Source organism: Mandrillus leucophaeus, unplaced genomic scaffold, assembly GCF_000951045.1.
Source record: "Mandrillus leucophaeus isolate KB7577 unplaced genomic scaffold, Mleu.le_1.0 Scaffold162, whole genome shotgun sequence".
In the NCBI taxonomy this organism is placed as follows: Eukaryota; Metazoa; Chordata; class Mammalia; order Primates; family Cercopithecidae; genus Mandrillus; species Mandrillus leucophaeus.
Genome location: NW_012101610.1, coordinates 523656 through 546150, shown reverse-complemented (window position 1 = coordinate 546150; position 22495 = coordinate 523656). Strand labels below are relative to the sequence as shown.

General features: G+C 42.9%; 1 protein-coding gene across 3 annotated transcripts in view; it reads right to left on the bottom strand.

Annotated features, from left to right (window-relative positions):
* Nucleotides 1-123: 123 nt before the first annotated feature.
* Nucleotides 124-22495, bottom strand: part of DCUN1D3 (DCN1, defective in cullin neddylation 1, domain containing 3) — a 42594-nt gene continuing 20222 nt past the window's right edge. For all 3 annotated transcript variants that reach the window (XM_011976045.1, XM_011976043.1, XM_011976044.1), the window contains 2 exons: nucleotides 3909-4444; nucleotides 124-2414 (listed from right to left, as the gene is read on the bottom strand). In XM_011976045.1, coding sequence (XP_011831435.1) covers nucleotides 1931-2414; nucleotides 3909-4339 — 915 coding nt within the window. In that variant the 5' untranslated portion in view covers nucleotides 4340-4444 and the 3' untranslated portion in view covers nucleotides 124-1930. The remainder of the gene's footprint in view (nucleotides 2415-3908; nucleotides 4445-22495) is intronic.

The following is a 22495-nucleotide window of genomic DNA, read 5'->3' as shown; positions in this document are numbered from 1 at the left end:
ATGGAACTCAAAACATGCAATTCCTGCCCAGGCTGAGAAACATACCTGGGACACAGCGGGGTATTAGGTTAGGGGAAAAACCTCCAAATGTTTAATAGACAAAGTCTCATTACCTCAAGAGTATAAATATTTTTATAAGTTTTTATTTAAAAGATTCCCTTTTTAATCTGTTCCAAAGTGTTGGTAGCTGAACTATACAAGTTCCTGCCACCCATCCTTCCAGTACAGTTTTCTGAGGACATACTTTTTAAATGGAAAAATAACAGGAGGACCCTCTAACTGAAACCAGGTAGGACCAGAGTCAGTTCCTCAGGCCCCTGCGGCAGTCTGGCCAAAGCTGGCCTTATGAAGCGATTGCGTGGAGAAGTCTGGGGAACCAGGCCCTCCCTCTTGTGAGGAAAGGGCTGAGCAAAACTCATGTTCTCTTTAGTGAAAATGGTCCAAATTCAGATCCAAAAGCCTCCATTATGGCTTTCCCTGGCACTCTTCTTATACTTTATACATTGAAGGCAGCTCCCTCTTTTATGGCCAGTATAAGCAGGCAAAGAAACAAAGGAATATAGATACATATATGTGTATATATATATATTTTATATAGGTAAAATATATACATATTTTATATATGTATATATACATATTTGGGGGTAGGGAAAGGAGAGGAGGGTCATGTAAACCTAAACAGTCATCACATTACCCCAAATGAGCCTGACTTTAACAAAAAGATAATAAATAACTCCTGGGGGTTAAGTGACAACATGGGTGCAGCAAGAAGGGAAAGGGCACAAATTTAACTATTAAATACACTTTGATATTTGTTTGGCAGAGTTCAGGCCAACCCCAGGCTTCTGCCCTTGCCAGACAAGTAAGCTGATGATATTCAAAGAAAAAAATAAAAATATTAAAAAAAAAAAATTCAAGCAGAGCTCCATACCACAGTTTTCCTTCAAGTCAGTTGGCCGGCAGGCAGTTTCCCGACCACCAGGAACAGAAACTTTGGCTCCAAGGTAAATGAAACAAACAAACAAAAAAAAGTATTTCCACTTACAACATGAAAATACAGAAACTTCATCAAAGAAAGAAAACTATCAAAGAAGTCTACTTCCAGCAAAACTGAGGTAGCACTGCTTTCTCTGCATTCAATGCTTAAGTGGTTCTCAGTACAACACATGTTCTTAAAAAATGCTCACTTGACTGACAGGTGCAGCATGTTGATGGAAAAACTCAACATGAAATGCAATAGGTCAAAGAAGGAATGAGCAAGAAGTGAGGGAGATCAGGGTTCTGGATAAATTAGCTTAAAAGGGGGTTGTTACCAGACTACACATGCTCTTGGCTGGCCTTGGCTCTCCAAGAGTCTAAATCGCCTGGGAATTAATGCAATGTGGTTAACAGTTAACACTGCTATTCAAAATCTGTGTAAATCTTTAAAAATAATTATTACAACCTAAATTCAACCATGTAAACAGCACTACACACAGTACAGACCTGCCCTGAAAAACAATATGCAAAACTGAGATCTGGCACTGCATCATTTTGTAATGTTAATTCAACCTAACAGTCCCATCCCCCTCCCTGCTCTATGCCCTCCCCTACTGGAAAAACAAAAACAAAAACAAAAACAAAAAACCTAATTTGTGCAAGAAATGGCAGGCTTATTCTATCTGAAGGCTTCAAAAAAAATACACAACATGTAACCAGGTTCAAATATTCTGGGAGATCCCCCCCAAAAAGGAAATAACCAAAATAACCAAAAAAATGAAGAAAGTGCCTAAAACATGATACAGCATTTTAGAGCCCTTTCAGATACAAGGCAGAGAAAGGTGTAAAGTAGAAAATATCCGGATCTTCAGTAATTTCCAAAATGGTCCAATTCCTCTGTTGGCTGCAGGGCAGCTGGCAGATCCTTGCTGCTGCTCCTGGGACAGAGCCATTAAGTCTGCTCCTCGGGACACAAGCCCTCGGGCCCTGAGCTGAGTGCACCTCTCCCTTCCCCTTCTCTTTTCCTTCGCTCCATTTCCCACTCCACAAAGGTGTCAAAGAGACTTGGCCAGGCCTCATCTTCACTGTAGTTGCTGAGGTCAGGGCCAATCACCTGAGTGAAGTTAAGGAACATGTTCCAAGTGTCCCGGGAGATGCCCTTGATCCCCGAGGGGTTCTCTGTTAGGAAGTTTAGCCATTGGTCCAATACCGGAGGATTGTTCTGGGTAAAGACTAGTTTCCACAGGGCAATGGCTATTTCCCGATGCAGTGACCGCTGCCCTTCTTCAGAGTCCAGGCCAAACTGAAATGTAAACCGGTAGAGATCCTTGAATTTATCCTCTTGTTTGGCTTCTGTTAAGAGGCTAGGGAACCGTGCACAGATTCCGTCAATGCTGTCTGCACTTATTGCTTTGCAGCCATCAAAAAACTCCTTCCTGCAACAGAAAGGAAAAGGACAATTAATAATTATAAACTGTATTATTTACAGGCAATATACATAGTGATTAAGAGCAGGGCTTTCACGCCAGATGGTCTGGATTTGAATTCTAACTCCTTCAACTAATTAGTCCTATTTCCTTATTTGTCAAATGGTAAAAATAACACCTTACTTCAAAGGGTTTTGGTGAGGACTAAACAAATTACTATTCTGCTTCTAACAGTGCCTGGCACACAGTTGGCAGCTGATAATGGTTTATTTATTCATTCATTCATCTTCCCAAAGCTAAACTCAAGTCTCCTACTCCCTGCCCTGTTTCCCGCTCTGCAATAGTGATTAAGCTGCGGATTCTTTCCTTCCAGAGCAGGAGGCTTCCTGCTTCCCTTCTGATTCTCTAGGGGTTGTTTGTTTGGGGTACACTTTTAGTGACTGCAAAGGGAGACTTCTGGAGCCAAGGATTCTGAACCTGGGTAATTCTATCACCAGAGATCAAAATTCTATCATTAAAAAACAAAAAATATGTATTTTTAACATCTATACAATGCTTTCAGCTTACAGCATGGTCTCGCACTGATCATCTTCTCAGGGACAGTAGCATCTGCTGAAGAGGTGAGGCCTCTGAGGTCTGGAGGGTAACCTTCCTGGGGTGGGGGCATGCAAACTACAAATTGTATGGCTGGGTCTCAAAGTCAGTTCTTATTCATAACCCCATGTTCTACAAACCACATTCTATAGGGACACATGACCAGAACAATATGCACAGCTACTGCTTAGTAACTGAGGCCAACTGACCTTGTTACACACAGGCCTGGCCGCGGGCGGGCAATATGCTAAGTACTAGAAATGGCAAGTGGCTTCATGGAGGGAGAGAGGCATATCCCCTCCCCAGAGGCACTTACTGTATTGGTACTCACAGCGCCTGGCACATGCTGGGCATACAATAAATACTGAGTGACACGTAAAGGAGTAAAAGAAAAGAAAGGTCCAAGGCAGCAGTGGGGCTGAGCAGCAACTTGGCGACCTGGTTCACCCTGGCTTATTCCTCATTTAAGGCAAAGATGAGCAGTGACCAGTTACTGAGAAGCTGCCAAATAATGCTAGGATAGGCCTGAAATTTGACCTATGAATTAGGCAAAGGCGATATTCTGCACAAAAAAAAAAAAAAAAAAAAAAAAAAAAAAACATGGGGTACACATTAGAACCAGACACGAATCTTTATCAAAATCAAAATCCAAATGCCCGGGCCTTCCCCTCTGAGATTCCTATTTAGTAGGTCTGCTGCAGAGCCAGGGAGATACATTTTAAACCTTTAGAGTCCAGAGGGGCTTCTCAGCATCATAACCACAACTTGGCTCAAAACATTTAAGCTTTAGAGAACCTGATCAGAAAAATAAAAACGTAAAAACTTACCCAAAACCCTATGAAGCCAACCCAGTCCTATCCTAGCTGGGTACCACTGCTCACCTGGTGACACAAAGTGTTTGTGACTGACCTGGTGAATTTGCACATGGTTGCAGCCTGGAACTTCCAAGCCAAGAGCAGCACTCGAAATTCTGTGGGGTCAACACATAGGTCATTGCAAAAGCGCTCCATGCCTTCCTCCAAAATTGCATCTTCCCGCTCATCCTTGTAGCGCCTGAACAGTTCTTCCAACCTCTGCAAGGAAGACTCCTCGGCATTGGACTTGGACTCCCTCCCAGCATCTCCCGAGGACGTCGGCAGCTGGCAGGCCTCAGTGGCAGCCTCAGCCTTCTTGGTCCCGTTGACAAGGATATCTCCACCTGGCTTGCCACAGGGTGGTACCTGCTCCTCACGGTGGCCTGCACCCCGCCTGCTGTGTGACTTGTTGCTGGGGTCACGGTCTCCATTCTTGCTGCCCAAGGTCGATGAGGGATTCTTACACTTGGTGACACACTGGCCCATGGTGCTGGTGGCCCAGCCTCTAGAGTGGCCCCCTCTGGATCGGATGCCCTCGCTGCCACTGGCCCATGTACCTCAACATGCCATCAGCCAGAGGAGCCAGCCAACCTGGAAGGAAGTTAGAAAGCCATCACCTCTGGGCAGGGGAAATGGGGTACGGACCCTACCTTCTAGGGTGCACAGTGGTTCACCACTCTATTTCCGTAAGCCAACAACAAACCATGGGAGAGACCCTGAGTTCATCATCTCCTTCATAGGCCAGTTCTGTAACTTCACCTTGGCGACACAGTGGTTGGGGCACATATGGAGAACCAATGAGGAAAATTCCTAAAATTCTTAAGGTAACATAGATTTCAAAGAGGCTGATTCATATGTAGAATGCATCAAAGACTACAGTTTGACAGAAATATTCCAGAGGAAATCTGTCTTGCCAACTTGCCATCACATAAGAAAAGTTATTTGGACCTGGATTAAGCCAGAAGGCACAAAGGAACGGTTCATCTTCTAATTCCTAATGCCAACATTCTCAGATTTTCTTTTTAAGTAGGATGAGTAGGGAGGAGGGGTGGCCATATTCAGAACAATAGTCTCATAATGCCCTAAAGATGAGGTTGTCAAGACTACAAGCAGGGGCCTAAGCCAAGCAGCAAAATGAAATTTGCCTCTGATCTCTCCAGATGCCTTTCTGGGCCTATCCCACATAGTAGGTGAAATGCCCTTTCTCTGCCCTACTCCATCCACCTGTAGAAACCATCCACCAAGCCTGTACTCCACACCAAGTTTCCCAACCGAGGAGCTTCTTTTTCTCCCCCAGGTCCTCAGCAAGGCTGTACTTAGAATGCAAGCCAAGTTCACAATAAATGTGATTGTCCTATAGGGCCTATAGGCTGAGTCTTCCAAAGAAGTGTGTCTCTACTTTAAAAGAAGGACTGGGACCGGTTGCAGTGGTTCACATCTGTAATCTCAACATTTTGGGAGGCCAAGGTGGGTAGGCAGATAGCTTGAGTCCAGGAGTTTGTGACCAGCCTGGGAGACATAGCAAGACCCTGACTCTACGAAAAATAGAAAAAATTAGTCAGGTGTGGTGATGCACACCTGTACTCCCAGCTGCAAGGGAGGCTCAGGTGGGAGGATCAACTGAGCCCAGGTCAAGGCTGCAGTGAGCTGGGATAGCACCACCCCACTGCAGCCTGGGTGACAAAGTAAGACCCTGTGTAAAAAAATTGAAAAAATTACTGGTATAAAAACAAGCACACAGACCAATGGAACCGAATGGAGAGTCCAAAAATAAGGCCACACATCTACAACCATCTGATCTTCAACAAAGCTGACAAAAACGAGCAATGGGGAAAAGACTCCCTATTCAATAAACGGTACTGGGATAACCGGCTAGCCATATGCAGAAGACTAAGGCTGGACTCCTTTACGCCATATACAAAATTCAACTCAAGATGGATTAAAGACTTAAATGTAAAAACCCCAAACTATAAAAACCTTAGAAGACAACCTAGGCAATACCATCCTGGACATAAAACCAAGCAAAGATTTCATAACCAAGACACCAAAAGCAATCAAAACAAAAGCAAAAATTGACAAGTGGGCTCTATAATAATTAAACTTCAGAGCTTCTGCACAGCAAAAAAAACTATCAAGAGATAGCAAAAGAAACTATGAAGAGATTCCTACAGAATGGAAGAAGAAATTTGCAAACTATGCATCTGACAAAGGTCTAATATCCAGCATCTATAAGGAACTTAAATTTACAAGAGAAAAACAACCCCATTAAAAAGTGGGCAAAGTACATGAATAGACACTTCTCAAAAGAAGACATACATGTGGCCAACAAGCATATGAAAAAAGTTAAATATCACTGATCATTAGAGAAATACAAATCAAAACCACAATGAGATACCGTCTCACACCAGTCAAAATGGCTGTTATTAAAAAGTCAAAAAAATAACAGGTGCTGGTAAGGTTGTAGAGAAAAGGGAACACTTATACACTGTTGGTGGGAGTGTAAATTACTTCAACCACTGTGGAAAGCAGTATGATGATTCCTCAAAGAGCTAAAAGCAGAACTACATTCGAACTAGCAACCCCATTACTGGGTATATACCCAGATGAATAAAAACCATTCTGCCACAAAGACACACGAATGCGAATGTTCACTGCAGCATTTATTCACAACAGCAAAGATGTGGAATCAACCTAAGTGCCCATCAGTGATAGACTGGATAAAGAAAATGCGGTCCATATATACCATGGAATGCTATGCAGCCATAAAAAAGAACGAGATCATGTCTTTTGTGGGAACACAGGTGGAGCTGGAGGCTATGATCCTCAGCAAACTAATGCAGGGACAGAAAACCAAATACCACATTTTCTCACTTATAAAGTGGGAGCTAAATGATGAGAACTTATGAACACAAAGAAGGAAATAACAGACACTGGGGTCTACTTGAGGGTGGAGGGTAGAGGGTGGGAGGACGGAGAGGAGCAGAAAAGATAATTACTGGGCTCTGGACTTAATACCTGGGTGATGAAATAATATGTACAACGAACCCCCATGACACTTTACCTGTGTAACAAACCTTAACATTACCCCCAAACCTAAAATAAAAACTAAAAAAAAAAGTTACCAAAAATAAATAAATAAAAATGCTCAGAATATTCAGAAAAAAAAAGAAAAAGCTGAAAAAATTGGGAAAAAATAGAAAAAGAAAAGAAGGACAGATTTCCCCAAATGCAATCTCTAAATGGTAGGATAATTGCTAAATGAAAAAGAAAAGTTTGTACTGATACATTACAAACTCATCATGGTGGTTTATTAATTATTTATGTAATTTAAACTTTTTTTTTAAACAAATTGCCAGACATTTCTAAGCCAGAAGCTAGGTGATTTCTCTAAGACGACTCTGGCTACTCAGGACTCTTATTCCTATCTTCAACCAGTTTGTTGGAAAACCCATGTACAATTTAGTATTTATAAAGCTTTGCCAACTGCTATAATGGCAGTCACTGAAATTACGTCGTTAATGAAATGTGGACCAGGAGCCAGAAGTGTAGCAGGAAACAGACACTAAACAGAAGTCAAAGTCAGTCACCCGGGCCTCCCCAGGTCCAGGGAGCTTTCATGGACGTCTATGATCCAAACTGAAAGATCTTAGAGAACGTGCAGTGGGACAGAAGGGTGTTTTTTACGAAAGGCTGGAGCTTTAAACTTTGCCTAAAATACTTGGCTTCCTCTAAATAGTGCCTGGATAAATTGGGGGTCGTCTTCAAGAGAAATTCTCTGAGGATAAGCTCTGAGTATACAATAAGTTTAAAATGAAGAGCACAATCATTCCTGTAGTTATTAGAGATTAGTCATATCAAGGCCTGTCCCCTTCTCCACCCACAAAGAGAACAATGACAAAAATACATGTCCAAACATGCCCTCAAAGACTTGTAGTTTTACTTGGGCTTCAGAAATACACTGAAGCTCTTATAAGGGCTTTTGGTATGGAAAATAACCATCCTAAGTTTTTTAAAAGACTTTTTATGCTTTAAGACTACAGCTAGTAAGCCATAAGTACAACTCATTACAATTTCAAATGGCAAGGGGTTAATTCTTGGAAGACCATGGTACAAGGGAAGCAACTGTGTGAGCTGAATTATTTCAAAACAAGGACTGTACCATGTGGAGGGCCTGGTTTCCAGATTTGTGTTTCTAAAGACTAGAATGCTGAAAGAAACAAAAGGCCCAAACTTACACAAACCCCACATGCTCACAGACTGGCAACTCTAATTCCCAGGCACGCTGACTCACCAGGGTTTGCTGCTCAGCTCCTGCTGCTGAGGGAGGCATGGGCACCCAGCGAGATAAGAGGATTTCCTGGCCTCCATCTGACCCACCTACCCCAGGCCACTCATCCCGCCCCCACTGGACAGATGCTTCATCCTAGCAGCTTCCTCCAAATCCTGGCGCCAAGGCCTTCAGGTAGGGACAGAACAGATGGGACTCCCAAAGAGGCCCTAATCCCATTTAGCCAACCAGCCCTCCATGTAAGAGCATCTTTTGATTACCTGACACAGCAGAACCAGCTGAAACCTGAAAGCTTTTAACATGCCCAGCAGATGAAAATAGGGAGAAGAATATCAGTTTCAACAGATAATCAATCAGCAAATGCCTGAAGGTTGGATCCTTCTTCCATTCTGGTCCCTTTCTTTGAAATGCCCCCATTCCATTGAGTGTTGAGGCGAGTGGTGGTCTAAAGCCAGAAGAAAATATCTCCAGATCTGGTGCATATGGTCCCCTGATTACTCCGATTACTGCCCAACAGTACCTTCTTCTGTGTCTGCCCCCTTCTCTGGGAAGATACTTTTGCTCTCCCAGAGCTTTCCCCAGGCTCAATCACAGTGCCCAGCCCCGTGGCCCAGGCTGGCAGTACTTCAAGTGTTTTAAAGTTGAAGGTCTCCCCTAGACTCACTAGCTGATGGCTAACAGCTAATAATAGCAGTCATCAATTATTGGGCACTTGATGCGGTGCCAGGCGCTATGCTAAGCACTTCTAGGGACATGAACTCACACATACTCATCACAGCCCCCTTTAAAAACAAGGAAACTGAGGCTGAGGAAACTAAATTACCCAAGATCACACATCTGGATCAAGATACCATGACATTTACCCCTAGGCTAGATTGCAGAGCCCACCCACAAAAGCAGAGCACCTAGAGAGAATGCACGACGGACCGGCCCCAAGTTCAGGAGTGACACCACAGCAACCCCAGAGCAGCAAATCTCACCATCAGTCACTGGAGAGAGAACACATCGTCTGCGCTCGGCGCTCAAGAAGGATCTCCTCCTCACTGCCCTCTCCCCAGGCCAGCCCTGCTGCGATGAACCAGGCAGACACCATGCACCCAGGCTCAGCCCCACCAGACGTGGAAACTAGAATTAGTCCAGATGCCCTAAACCTGTGACGTTTTTGTCCACCAGCAGTTAAAAGCTTCAGCTCTGAAAAGGATGCCCAACTGTGCCACTGGCTAATTGTCTGATCCTAATAGAAGCCTGAATTTCCTCAGTCTGCAAAATGGTATCTGCCTGACAGAGCTCTTGAAAGGATTCAGTGAGGAAATGCAGATAAAAGGTACATGGCTTCAGAGAAAACACTTGATACGACAACTGTCACTGTATTAGTAGTAGTAGTAGCTCAGTAGTATCTGGTTAGCCTGTTGGAAGTCCCAACTTACTCCATCTGAACAATGGGCTCCCAGCCTCAGATTCCACAGGCCCAGCTGGCCAGGACTTCCTACCCCTGCACTGAGTCACTGGCCCAGGGCTTGTTCCAAAACCGATTATCTTGCCACAGCACTGATCCTACTCAAATACACCACTACCCAGTAATGCTTGGAGGATCAGACTCTCTACAACACAGGATTTCCTTGTGATGGATCCTGAATAAAATCAAGCTGAGTATCTGCTGTGCCCAATGGACACTGAATTGCTATGCCCAGTCCCTAACCTCGAGCAGGCTTTCAGCCAGTTCTAAACTCCTTCCCCTCTCCGCTTAGTCCCCACTCTGCAGATCTGCAAAAGAAAGGATGTCTAGCTCTCCACTCAGTTACTAATTTAATGGAACTGCCTTCCCAGTTGGTCCTCCTCCCCATCACTGCCACCTCTGAAGTGGACAGCCTAAGCACAATCTGGACATCCCGGCACTAAATTTTCAACAGCAACAGAACATTATTAGTCATGAATATAATTTTGTATTTGTTAGGTCATTACGAAAGCTATATATAAACGTAGCTCTGTGAAGCAATTACCCCATTTTACAGGAAACTAAACGGAGACACACCAAGGTCAAGGAGCCTATCTAGGAATGGAGGAAACAGAAGCGCAGTGATGAAGAGGATGAGCTCAGACAAACCAAGACAAACCATTGCCATTGCCATGGCAATCTCACCAAATAACTGGAACTGTCCATATGGAACTTTAAAACGGGGCAGCTGTACCTCAAAGCACTATTGGGTAGAATAAATGAGATAACGCATGTAAATGCTCTGCTCAATACCTGACTCACAGAAAGCATTTGGTTGGTAAGTGTTAGCCTCTATAATAGTTATAATTATTGTCACAACGTTGGTGACAGAATCATTTCCCTTCTCCTAGAACAGTGCTCTTTTTAGGAGCCAGCCCGTATCTCCCGTGGCGATTCAGGTCTGCTCACAATAAGTGACTATTCTCCTGCATCAGCAAGGGTCACAGATGGGTTGAATGGAGCCAGAGACAAGGAGGGATGCGGAGAAAGAAAAGGCAGGAGAAAGAAGGAAAAAAAAAAAAAAACCCACAAACTGGGGAAACCTACTTCTAGCCTTTTTTTTTTTTCTTTTCTACTTATAGCTTTGAATGTTTACCTGAAAGACCAAAGAGAGCAGCTCTGCTCAGCTTCTGCTGGACCAAGATCAGCCTCCAGCTTCTCTCCCTCAGTCTCAGCCCAGCTGCTCTGCCTCTCCCTCCCTCCTCTGCACATCAGTCTCCAGACTCTTTCCTCCCCTGTGCCAGCGCTGGCCGCTGTTCCTGGGGATGGGCTTGGCTGGCTGCCTGGTCCTAGGCCTGGAGCAGCCACTGCCTGGCCCAAAGGGCAATCCCAGAGGCCGCAGTCCCTGGGTTGCTCTAGCTCCAAAGAGGGATTAGAAAGTTGCTCCTATCTCCTAGGCAGACCATGAAATGACAACCAGGCAAGTCCCTATCTTCTAGGGGCTTACTCTCAACTGCGTCTTACAGAACAGAACCACCACAGAGGACAAACCCACACTGAGACTCCGTACAAATGTAGACAGGAGAAGGAGAGAGAAGTGTGAACCACTATTACAGAAAGAAAGGCAGAGAGGGACTGGGGACGTGAAATCAGTATCTGTGGAGCCTGGGGCTACATGCTTCATATTCATCATCACCTTCAGGCCTCGCAACCTCAAGAAATGAGTTGTTGCAGCTTTCCTAGATTAGGAAACAGGTCTCTTAACTACTAAGCAGTAAGACTGGAAAATAAAACCAGTCTGCCAGACTTTCTATGGGGAAGTTTCAGAGAGAAGGCAGGTCTTATTCTGGTCCTTAAATGTCTATAAGCATGAAATGGAAGGGAGGAGGGAGAGGGTTGATATGGTTGGCTCATGTGATTAAAGTACATTAATAACAATATTGTAAAAATAATTACATACATTTATTGACCATGAATTATCACATTTTATCCATGACTCTATAAGGAAGATAATATAATCTTCATTTTACAGAGGGAGGAAGTGAATAGAGCTTGAGAGAGGTGGCCTGAGATCACACAGTCAATCTGTGGAGGAGAAGGATTCAAATTCAGGCAGTCTGACTCTAAACTTGCCACTTTGCATCACTGGTCTCACTACTGTTCTCTGCTATGATGTGTGCGTGCCAGGATATTCCCCTACCCCTAAGGAGGTACTGATGCCCCAAGAAGAAAATGTCCAATATCCTATCAACGCCTATGTATATTCCTGAAGAACCAAGTCAATATGAACAGAGTACACCCCCTTTGGTTCTGCTGTGAAATCCTCCTGAGCAATGTGTACTCTCGAGCAAGCCACTTAACCTCTCTGAGTTTCTGTGACCCTGACATTAAAGTTAGGGGTCTGGGTTAGTCTTTCCAAGGTCCAATATTCTGGGACTACCTTCACCTTTTTTGGCATTCAATGAGGTCAAAGTTCTAAATGTGCAACCCTCCTGAGGACAGGCACTTTGCCTCCTTGGTGAACAGATCTCACAGTTCTCCTTGCCCAAGACTATCAGAGTCAAAGAAAAAGCATAAGTCCAAAAGCAGAGGGAAAGCAGGGCTACTCCAATCTGAACAAGGGTGGGATAGGAAACACTGGTTTTGCAGGCTTCCCGCTCCTTAATCATCTTAGTTTGATCTCTGGAGGGTCAGTAATAGGCCCAGACGTGGAAAACAGACCCAAGCAAACTGACTGCTGAGGCTCGCTGGGTCAGGAAGCCCACTCAGAGGAATGTCTGTTGGCTACTGATGGACAGCCTGTCACCCAAGGAACAGACTTGTGAAATGAGGAGCTAAAAAACAGGAGGCAAATGCTGGCACCAAAAGTCAGTGTCAGCAAGGCACTTGAGATCTGCTCTGAGGCTTCCTTGACAGAAGGGACCAATCCATTCCACTCCTCCATTCTGTTCCCATCTAGAATCTATTCAGCAACAAGAAACCACTGCCAGATGCTGGTGCTCCTACATATTAGCAATATAAAAAGCCCATCTTTTCAACTTTCATCTAAATAGTTTGTAGAGCTAGCTGGGTGCAGGTTTTTATTTCTTCCTACATATGCCAGATACCCAAAGGCCAGAGAACATGAGTACATGAATTCCTCAGACAGCTTTTCTACAGCTGCCAGGGGCTGAGGCGGCTGTACTGGCACAGCCATCCTCCGGAGAGTCTCACAGCAAGACCACAGGAGCCCCTTGATCCTACCTGGCAGCCACAGACTCTGAATGACCTGAGAAAAAGATGGAATATGGATGGTGTCCATTTGTAAACTACTTCCTAGAAAGTAAATGTGCAAAAATAACAAGGAAAGATTGAGGGAACACTTTAAATGCAGAGTTGCTGCTGCCACTTCCAACTTAAGACTTCAAAGATCACCTTTGGAGATTAGGTCTTACCCAGAGCTACTTGGGAGGGAAAGCCGATCCCTCTGCCAAAGCAAACGAGACCCGTCTGCTTCTATTTTCCAGCTTTTAAAAGACTTTTTGTCCTAAAATGTACTGCAGCAACAAGCTAAGACAGCAGTTCCAGTTAGGGTTGGGGAGGAACCCGTGACTTTTTACATCAACCAGTTTCAAAAGTGTAAAAGAAAAGAGGGAGGAAGTAAGGGAGAAAAAGGGTAGGGAGGACAGAGAAAACTTTTAAAAAAGAAAACTGGCTATATTTCTATAAAATCGTCTTAGGTCACATGACTAAGACCAGCCAGTTTAGCATAGTCATTTCTTTTTGAAATTGTTCTCACTGTTCCTCACATTGCACCCTTTGAATACACTACTAAAAATATATATACGTCCAGCTGAGGCCTCAGGACTGAAGCCAGTGTGGGCTGGCTAGAACAAATGCCTACTTGCCAAGTACAGCCAAGCCAAAACACACACACATACTATAAAGTTTCCAAATACCAAATAATGAACCATTTTTTTAGTCTCTGGGCTTCCAAACTGAGCTACATGTTTAATCCCACATAACTCAAAATAACCAAAAAAGGGCCATATCATTTCACTGACCCACACTTGAAATATTTTTTGCTGTCACTATTGATATGGGCATTTCTAACTACCCACTTATGTGCAAGGGGGGTATCAAGAAGGGGCACCAAATTCCTAGGTCACTCTTTGTTTTCACACCAGCTTTTCCAGTGACTTTCCCTGTTTAAAACAAGAAGGCCATCTTGGATTTGTGCTGCACTTCACTCTAATAAAAATGGCATGCCTGCTGCACTCTTCATCTCCAGTTATAAGCTTACAGCTTGTTTTATTCCTTAGGATGAAGCCTCAGTAGAGCCCACTGAAAGTAAACCACTGATTAGCACTAATACCCTCCTTCCAGTCAGCATATGGATATCAGCCACCCTGGAGGTTTACCTGATTGTAGCTGATTAGTCCTCAAAACACCCAATTACCACATCAACTGCTCATTTTTCAATCACCTTCTCAGGAACTTGGGAGTCAGCAACTGACTGAAAATTAGTGAGCTGGAGATAAGGTTAGATTTTTGCATCTAAGTAAAAGGCAAGAAAGGAAATTGTGAAATGAGTCCAAAGACGACGAAGGAACACAATATACAGATGATAAATGACTGCATCCATATGTCTTAAAGGGCAACTGGATGACCACAAATGTAGAGATGTGGTTTTGGAAGCCAATGGCCTCTAAGCAGGCCTCAGGTTCACCACGTGGTAACCAATCAATCTCTTAATGCTTGCTAATTCTTAAAAAAAAAAAAAACACCTAAATCCATTAAGACCACATTTATCAGCTTTTTCCCCACGATGGAGGCTGACTGCTAATGCATAGTAGACAGGAAGAGGCAGAGGGACAGAAAAGACCCATACAATAAAAGAATTCCTGCTTCCAACCACATCAGTCACCTGGTCAGAAAAGTGAGGTCACTAGGATCTCTTTCCTGCTGGCAAATCCAAAAGTATTACATAATTATCTTGTGAAGTTTAGAAAGTACAGAGAGGCATAAAGGAAAAAAAAAAGCCAATCACTAATTTCACCACCTACGGTTAATATTTTGGAGTATATCCTTTCAGTCTTGCTTCACCGCGAATCACAATCAAAAAGGCTAACCAGGCCAGGTGCGGTGGCTCACGCCTGCAATTTCAGCACTTTGGGAGGCCAAGGCGGGTGGATCACGAGGTCAGGAGTTCAAGATTAGCCTGGCCAACATGGTGAAACCCCGTCTCTACTAAAAATACAAAAATTAGCTGGGCATGGTGGCACATGCCTATAATCCCAGCTACTCGGGAGCCTGAGGCAGGAGAACTGCTTGAACTAGGACCCGGGAGGCAGAGGTAGCAGTGAGGGAGATTGCGCCACTATACTCCAGCCTGGGCTATGGAGCAAGACTCTGACTCAAAAAAAAAAAAAAAAACAAAAAACAAAAAAACCCTAGTCAATCCACTGATTCTGGCTCCAGGGATTTTAAGAAAGTGTTTTTAAATGACGGGGGAATGGGGAGAAAACCAGCGTAATCCTAAGGACATCTTTCACTTACATCTAAATTTCCTCAATTTATTCTTTCAAAAGAAGATCAACTTCCCCCTCACACTCCCTCCAAGGAAAAGAAGAGGACAAAGATGATGACCATCTTAAGGTCTAATGAGTAACAGTCCCCTTATCAAAGGTTTAACATCAGGGGTAAAAGGGTCTGGCCCATGGATTGAGTGATTCACATTCCCAGGGAGCAAGAGGCTCATTCAAAAGAGAAATGTGGAATGCCTGGAAATGGTCAATGGGCTGGATTTAGTGTGAAGACTAACATGGGCTTTCAAGCCACAGACTGGGTCAAAGAACAGATTTGTAGCAGATGTGTCTGTCTTCCCAGCATCCAGGCTCTTCATCAGGTGATTACCCAATTTTCACCAGCGGATCCTTTTCCCTCACTCATCCATATGGCTGAGTGGGGTTCATAAAGAACTATGGGACTCAGGCCCACCAAGGCCTAACATGACCCTGGCTTTAATGACTGGATCCAGGATATGCCCATGACAAGCCAGGCAGAGAGAATCTCAACAGTGAAAATACAGGAGGCTGGAGATGCTACCAGAAAGAGCCACCAGTGAAAATAAGAATGCCTATTCAAGGGTCACTGTGAGGATTACATGGTCCCCGTTTATCACATGGGGCTCAGCTCAAATGCACGTAGAACCCAAAAATGAAATCACCAAGTGGAAAGCAGCACCGAGAGACAAAGAGAAACTGAATTTTGAAGGCATTATTTACACCCTGAATCCAACTGTTCCTAGAGTCAAGATCAAAGCCTGAACTTCACAGGTATGAGCCAACGAACTCTCCTTTGCATACGTCAGATGTCGGGTTTTTCTATCACAACTGAAAGAGTCCCTACCAAGACAGAGCTATGTCACTCAGATCTCTTCTATTCAGAGAGCAAAGAGAGAGAAGATCTAATAGCTAGATGTTCTGATTCAGATCTAACTGACTAGGCCACAATTTCTAGTCGAATATATCATAGGACCCTTAGCTGAACAACAGGACCAATGATCCCAAGTTCACGAAAGCTGTCAAATTCCGTTATAACTACGTGGACCAGTAGGATGCTATTTAAAAGATGGTATGACTAACTGACTAAAAGAATCTTTCCAATTGAAATTTTTACACCATTAGACCTCCTTCAAGTAGATTACGCCACAGAGTACTTCAGGAGCTTTATTCTTTTGTGTACATATTTGCTGTCGTCATCTTGTTCCCAAGGAGGAACCCCATCCCTGCATTCAGACACCACGTGAAAGGCTGTAAAGCAAAAGCTCTCAGAAGTCTTTCTCTGTACAATAACATGATCACCCTTCCAGCTGAAACAGGTATTTGATCTAAACCATATCCCATGAAACTGAAAGCCCAAATCTAACCTGAACTTGGCTGCCCTCTCGGTTTCAATTCCTATCACTCAGACAATTTCTCTTTGATTTTACGAAGTGAAGAGCCTATTTAGAAAGTGTTTAAGTTTCGAAGACTGACAGGAAATGCTCATGTTTGCACATCTTTATTGAAATACGTTCTCTGCAGGTTGAAACTTGAGGCCCCAAGGTTTAGGCTTTGATTTTTTTTTTTTTTTAACAGTTACTTATTTTCACAAATGCTCATGTGGCATGAGTCCCCAGAGTACATTAACATGTGTGAAGATAAGCAGATAATTAAAAATAGAGCTCTATACCTGTTGGAAGGCATTGTGGTACTGCAAGCTTTGCAAAGTAAGACATCTGATGATTCCTGCTCAGTTCCTGCCCACTTCCCACCCACATGACCTGCCAAAATTGCTGCCACCTAATGGCCATCACAATTCTGTCTATTAAAATCCTGCCCTAGCAGCTAGGCCCTATTTTAAGAAAGAACATGAAAAAATTATAAAGTAGAGCAGCAGCACTGTAAGTTCTTTCAGTCATCAATAAGTTTGAAAATTCAAAGACAACTATGGCCCCAGAATAAACTGCGTGCGCTCATGCACGCCCGTGCGTGCCCACACACACATACACAAATATTGCAACCAACAATAGGGGGTCCATGAAATCACATGCAACTTTTCTGAACTGCATTCAGTGTCTTGACTGTTCTGCAACCAACATTCAATTCTCTCACTCAAACACCAGTTGCACAGATATTGCAGCTCCTTCAGCTGCTTCAGTATAGTCATGTGCCTTCCAGGAGGGACAGTACATGCATTGGATACAAAATGACTAAGTTTGTGCAGCCCAGCTCTACCAACTCTCTAGCACACACTTAACCATCTTCCATCTCAGTTTTCTCAGTTGAAAATGGGAACTAAAACAAATCACTGTGAACTAAATGACTATATGCAGAAGAATAAAACTAGATCCCCTGACTATATGCAGAAGAATAAAACTAGATCCCCTCTCTCTCACTATATACAAAAATCACATCAAAGTGGATTGAAGACTTAAATGTAAGACAAGAAACTATGAAACTACTAAAAGAAAACACTGGGGAAATGATCCGGGACACTGGTCTGGGCAAAGATTTTTTGTGTAAGACCTTAAAAGCACAGGCAACCAAAGCAAAAACAGACAAATGGGGTTACATCAAGCTAAAAAGCTTCTACACAGCAAAGGAAACAATCGACAATGTGAAGAGACAATCTACAGAATGGAAAAAACAAATCTGCGAACTATCCATCTGACAAGGGATTAACAGCCAGAATATATAAGGAACTCAAACAACTTAATAGCAAAATAATAATAATAATCTGATTTTTTTTTTTTTTTTTGAGACAGAGTCTCAATTTGTCGCCCAGGCTGGAGTGCAGTGGCATGATCTCAGCTCACTGTAACTGCCACCTCCCAGGTTCAAGTGATTCTCTTGCCTCAGCCTCCCGAGTAGCTGGGATTACAGGCGCACGCCACCAGGCCCAGCTCATTTTTGTATTTTCAGTACAGACCGTATTTTACCATGTTGGCCAGGCTGGTCTCAAACTCCTAACCTCAGGTGATCCACCCACCTCAGCCTCCCAAAGTGCTGGGATTACAGGCGTGAGCCACTGTGCCAGACCCTCATCTGATTTTTAAATGGGCAAAAGATCTGAATAGATGTTTCTCAAAAGGAGACATGAAAATAGTCAGCAGGTATATGAAAAAATGCTCAACATCACTAATCATCAGAGAAATGTAAATCAAAACCACAATGAGATATTATCTCACCCCAGTTAAAATGGTTATTTAAAAAAAAAAATAGAATAATGAATGGCAAGGATGTGGAAAAATGGGAACGCTTGTATACTGTTGGTGGAAATGTTAATGAGTATAGCCACTATGGAAAAAAGTATAAAGAGCCCTCAAAAAACTGAAAATAGAACTACCGTATGATCCAGCAATTGCACTACTAGGTATATGTGCAAAGGAAAGAAAATCAATATACTGGAGAGATCTGCCCTCCCATGTTTATTGCAGACTTATTCACAATAGCCAAAATATGAAATCCACCTGAGTGCCCATCCATGGATGAATGGATAAAGAAAATGTGGTACATACACACAATGGAATATTATTCAGTCACAAAACAGAATGAAACCCTGTCATATGCAACAACATGTATGGAACTGGAGGTCATTATGTTAAGTGAAATAAGCCAAGCACAGAAAGACAAATAGCACATGTTCTCACTCATGTGTGAGCTTAAAAAAGTGGATCTCAGGAAGAGAGAGATGGTTATCTTCTCTAGGTGGTTACCAGAGGCAGGGAAGGGGAGGGGAGGGGGAGATGAAAAGAAGTGGGTTAGTGGGCACAAACAGAAGACCTAGTGTTGGAAAAATCAGTACAGTGACTCCAGTCAACAATAATCTAATGTACATTTCAAAATAGGTAGAAGAGTATAATTTAAATGATCCTGGCATAAAGAAAAGATAAATATTTAAAATGATATAATATCCCAATTACCCTGATTTGATTTTTACACATAATATGAATGTATCAAATTATCACATGTACCAAAACTACATACATTATTTATCAATTAACAAAAAAATGAGACTGAGTTCTGCGATGAAAAAAAAAAGAAAAAAGGTCACTGTGAAGAATAAATGGCTGCTTCATATGAGATGGATCTCAGTTCATGTGCTGATATGTGTTCCATGTTCAACCAATCCAAATGCCACTTCCCTGTAATTCAGCACAACACTGTTTTACTTCTTCATGGCACATACAACTCTGTGAAATTCTAATCTGCTGACTTACTTATTGCCTGCTCCCTCTAACAGCAGTCGTTTTATCTGTCTTATTCGCCACTTTACCCTGTGCACCTAGGCTATGTGGCACACGGCACATTAATAAGTATCTGTAGAAGGAATAATAGTCACTGATACTGAGCACGTGCTCTGTACAAGGCTTTATTGCTTTAAATGTATGAACTCGTGATTGAATAAATGCTGAATCTGAGATGTTTAGCACTTTCTCACACACAATTAGTACTCAATAAATGGTAGCTATTTAAACCAATTCAAATTATATGATGATGTTAACAAACATTCAACAGGAAAGCGTAAAGGGAGTTGAGTCCTAAGGATGCAGAACTCAATTTCAGTTCTCAAGAGCTGATTTTTTCATTTTAGAGACAGGATCTGGCTCTGTTGCCTACCCAGAGTACGGTGGTGCAATCATAGCTCACTGTTAACTTCAAACTTCTGGGCTTAAACGATCCTCCCACCTCAGTGTCCCAAAGCAGCTAGGACTACAGGCATATGGCACCACACCCAGCTACTTTTTTCATTTTTATTTTTGTACAGACAGGGTCTTGCTATGTTGCCCAGGCTGGTCTCGAACTCCTAGACTCAAGCAATCCTTCCACCTCAGTCTCCCAAAGCGCTGGGTTTATGGGTGTGAGGACTGTGCCCAGCCCTGATTCTTAAGGTCTATCTTTTCTTGGACTCTCTCACTCAAAGCACTCTCTACCTTCAGAGAGGAAAGAGAGGAGACAATTATTACTCCAATTATTCCTTACCTTATGAGTTTCTCAGATAATGTGATACAAACACAGCTTCTCAGCCAGCAGTACACGGTCCCATCTCTCCTCACTTCACAAGCTAATTTTCACCTCAAATACAGCAAAAGCCAGAATATGAAGCTGACATAGGGAGATGTTCAACCTGTCATGTCTCTTTTTGACCTATACCTCAGGACCTTAGAAAAAATTCACATTAATGGAAATCACTTCTGCCTTTCTTTTCAGCCAGGGTGTTATGTCCAAGGTTTACTGAAGCCACAGCCATGCACTGCACTCTAGGAAGACCAAGGGGCTCACCAATTGGGAACACTCCAGTGAAAAGCCTCAGGCTGCTGGTCTGAAATGCATCCTCCCCTACCTCGACAAATAAAGGCATCATATTTAAGGTGTCTAGAGATGCAGGAGCAACAGCCAGCAGATTTTTTGAACACTGCATACTGCTTGCTTTAAATAGGAATTCGACTGCTTAAAACACAAGGACTCATGGCCAGTGTTACACCTCTTGAGATGTTATATCACCATTCGCTTGATGACAGAGTGACTTTTAACTTGGAGGGCTGAAGCACATACCTTGTCAAAGAGGGTAAGAGACACAGACAGTAAAGGTCCCCCATCTCTTTAGAGCCACCAGAGACAATGAACTTTGTTTCACATGACGGCGAGAAAGGCCAACAACTAAAGTCCTCAACGGGCCCCCAAAGCCAGAGGTACTTGCTGAGAAAGCAAAGGGCAGATTCCACCTCCGCCCGCTGGCAGGCCTACACATTCTGCTTAACCATGTGAAACAGCCAGCTCTTACTCTGCCCACCCCCAGGCCCAGTTATGATATTTGGGGTACAGAGAGAATAGCAACACCGGTGACTTTTCTAGGAAGCTGTTTTATAAAAACAGAGCTTCCAATTTTAGGCTTAAAAGTGAAAAGAAAAATAGCCAGAATTAGAAGTCTGTTTTAACACAATATATTGAAAATTACAAGTTTAAACACTGGTAGCTGGAGACCGGGTATCACACTACCACATGACTTCTCAGTGAGTCATAAAAAATCGTACAGGCTGGTTTAACAGTGATCGTCCACCAGTGACAGAATTAAGAAGTTCGCTTGTGTCAAATGATGGAAAACCAAACTGACACCCCTCTTGTGTTTGCTTCAGCAGTGGCAAGACTGACACAAATGAATTACAGCAGCAATCTACAAGACAGAAACATTGATAAACCTTTTTTGAGGCTGGTCAAAGAGGAAATGTTTGAAACCCTGAATATGACTCATTTTTCAGAAGTGAGTTTAACAGGAGAAAAAAAAATCTCTAAACTATTAATAAGTCACCGAAATATTTCTGGATTTCTAACATCCAATCTTGATTAGCATACCTTTGTGTCAAAGCAAAAGTCAAATGCAGGCATTTAACAAGTTACTACCTTTTCAGTTAGGAGAATCACTCTGGTGGAACTAGATGAGAACAAAAATTAATCTTCAGGCCTAGATGGATACTGTCATGATAATAAGATAATAAAGACCAACCCAAAGGACTTTTGGGTATCATAAATTATATAACAAATCTACTTCTGCCAGCCAGCCAGGATTAACTCCTATTCACCCAGGTTACAACTCGGTATTGCCAATGGGCTTATTGAAGTGGAAGTCTCATTATCCACCACTGCTCAGCAAAAGGCACAGTCATCTTTCTCATTGCAAATCAGTTTGCTGACACCAACTACTCCCTGTAAGAGAAATCAACCTAATAATCTTAAAAACAACTTTGACACTCATTTCTTTCAGGCCAAAAACATATTTTAAGAATCAGAAAAGAAAATGTTTTATAATTTCTTTCTCCCAGTAAGTCCTTCTCACTGAATTTTTTAAGTGCCTAAGATGATATTTTATTATAATATACTTTATTATGCCTATTGTGCATCCAAGGCTTAAATGCATTATACATTATTTATTCCCCTGGGACAAAAACATTCATGGCTCCCAAGCAAAGAGTCAAATATAAAAAGTACATAGAAGAGAAAGGCTGTTGTTATTCTAGTGACAGCATCTTAGACTGCAAGCTCCAAGAAGGGAATGTGTATGATGACACAAAAAGGGTCAACGTGGCATAATGCAAAGGCTCACACCTCCAGTCCCAGGACTTTGGGAACCAAGGCAGGAGGATTGCTTGAGCGCAGTAGTTCGAGACCAGCTTGGGCAATGTAGGGAGACCCAGTCTCTACAAAAACACAGTTTTTATTAGCCAGCCTTGGTGGTACATGTCTGTGGTCCCAGCTACTTGGGAGACTGAGTTAGAAGGAACCCTTGGGCCCAGGGGGCTGAGACTGTAGTGAGAAGTGATCATGCCACTATACTCTAGCCTGGATGACAGAGTGAAGACCCTGTCTCAAAAAAAAAAAAAAAAAAAAAAAAAAAA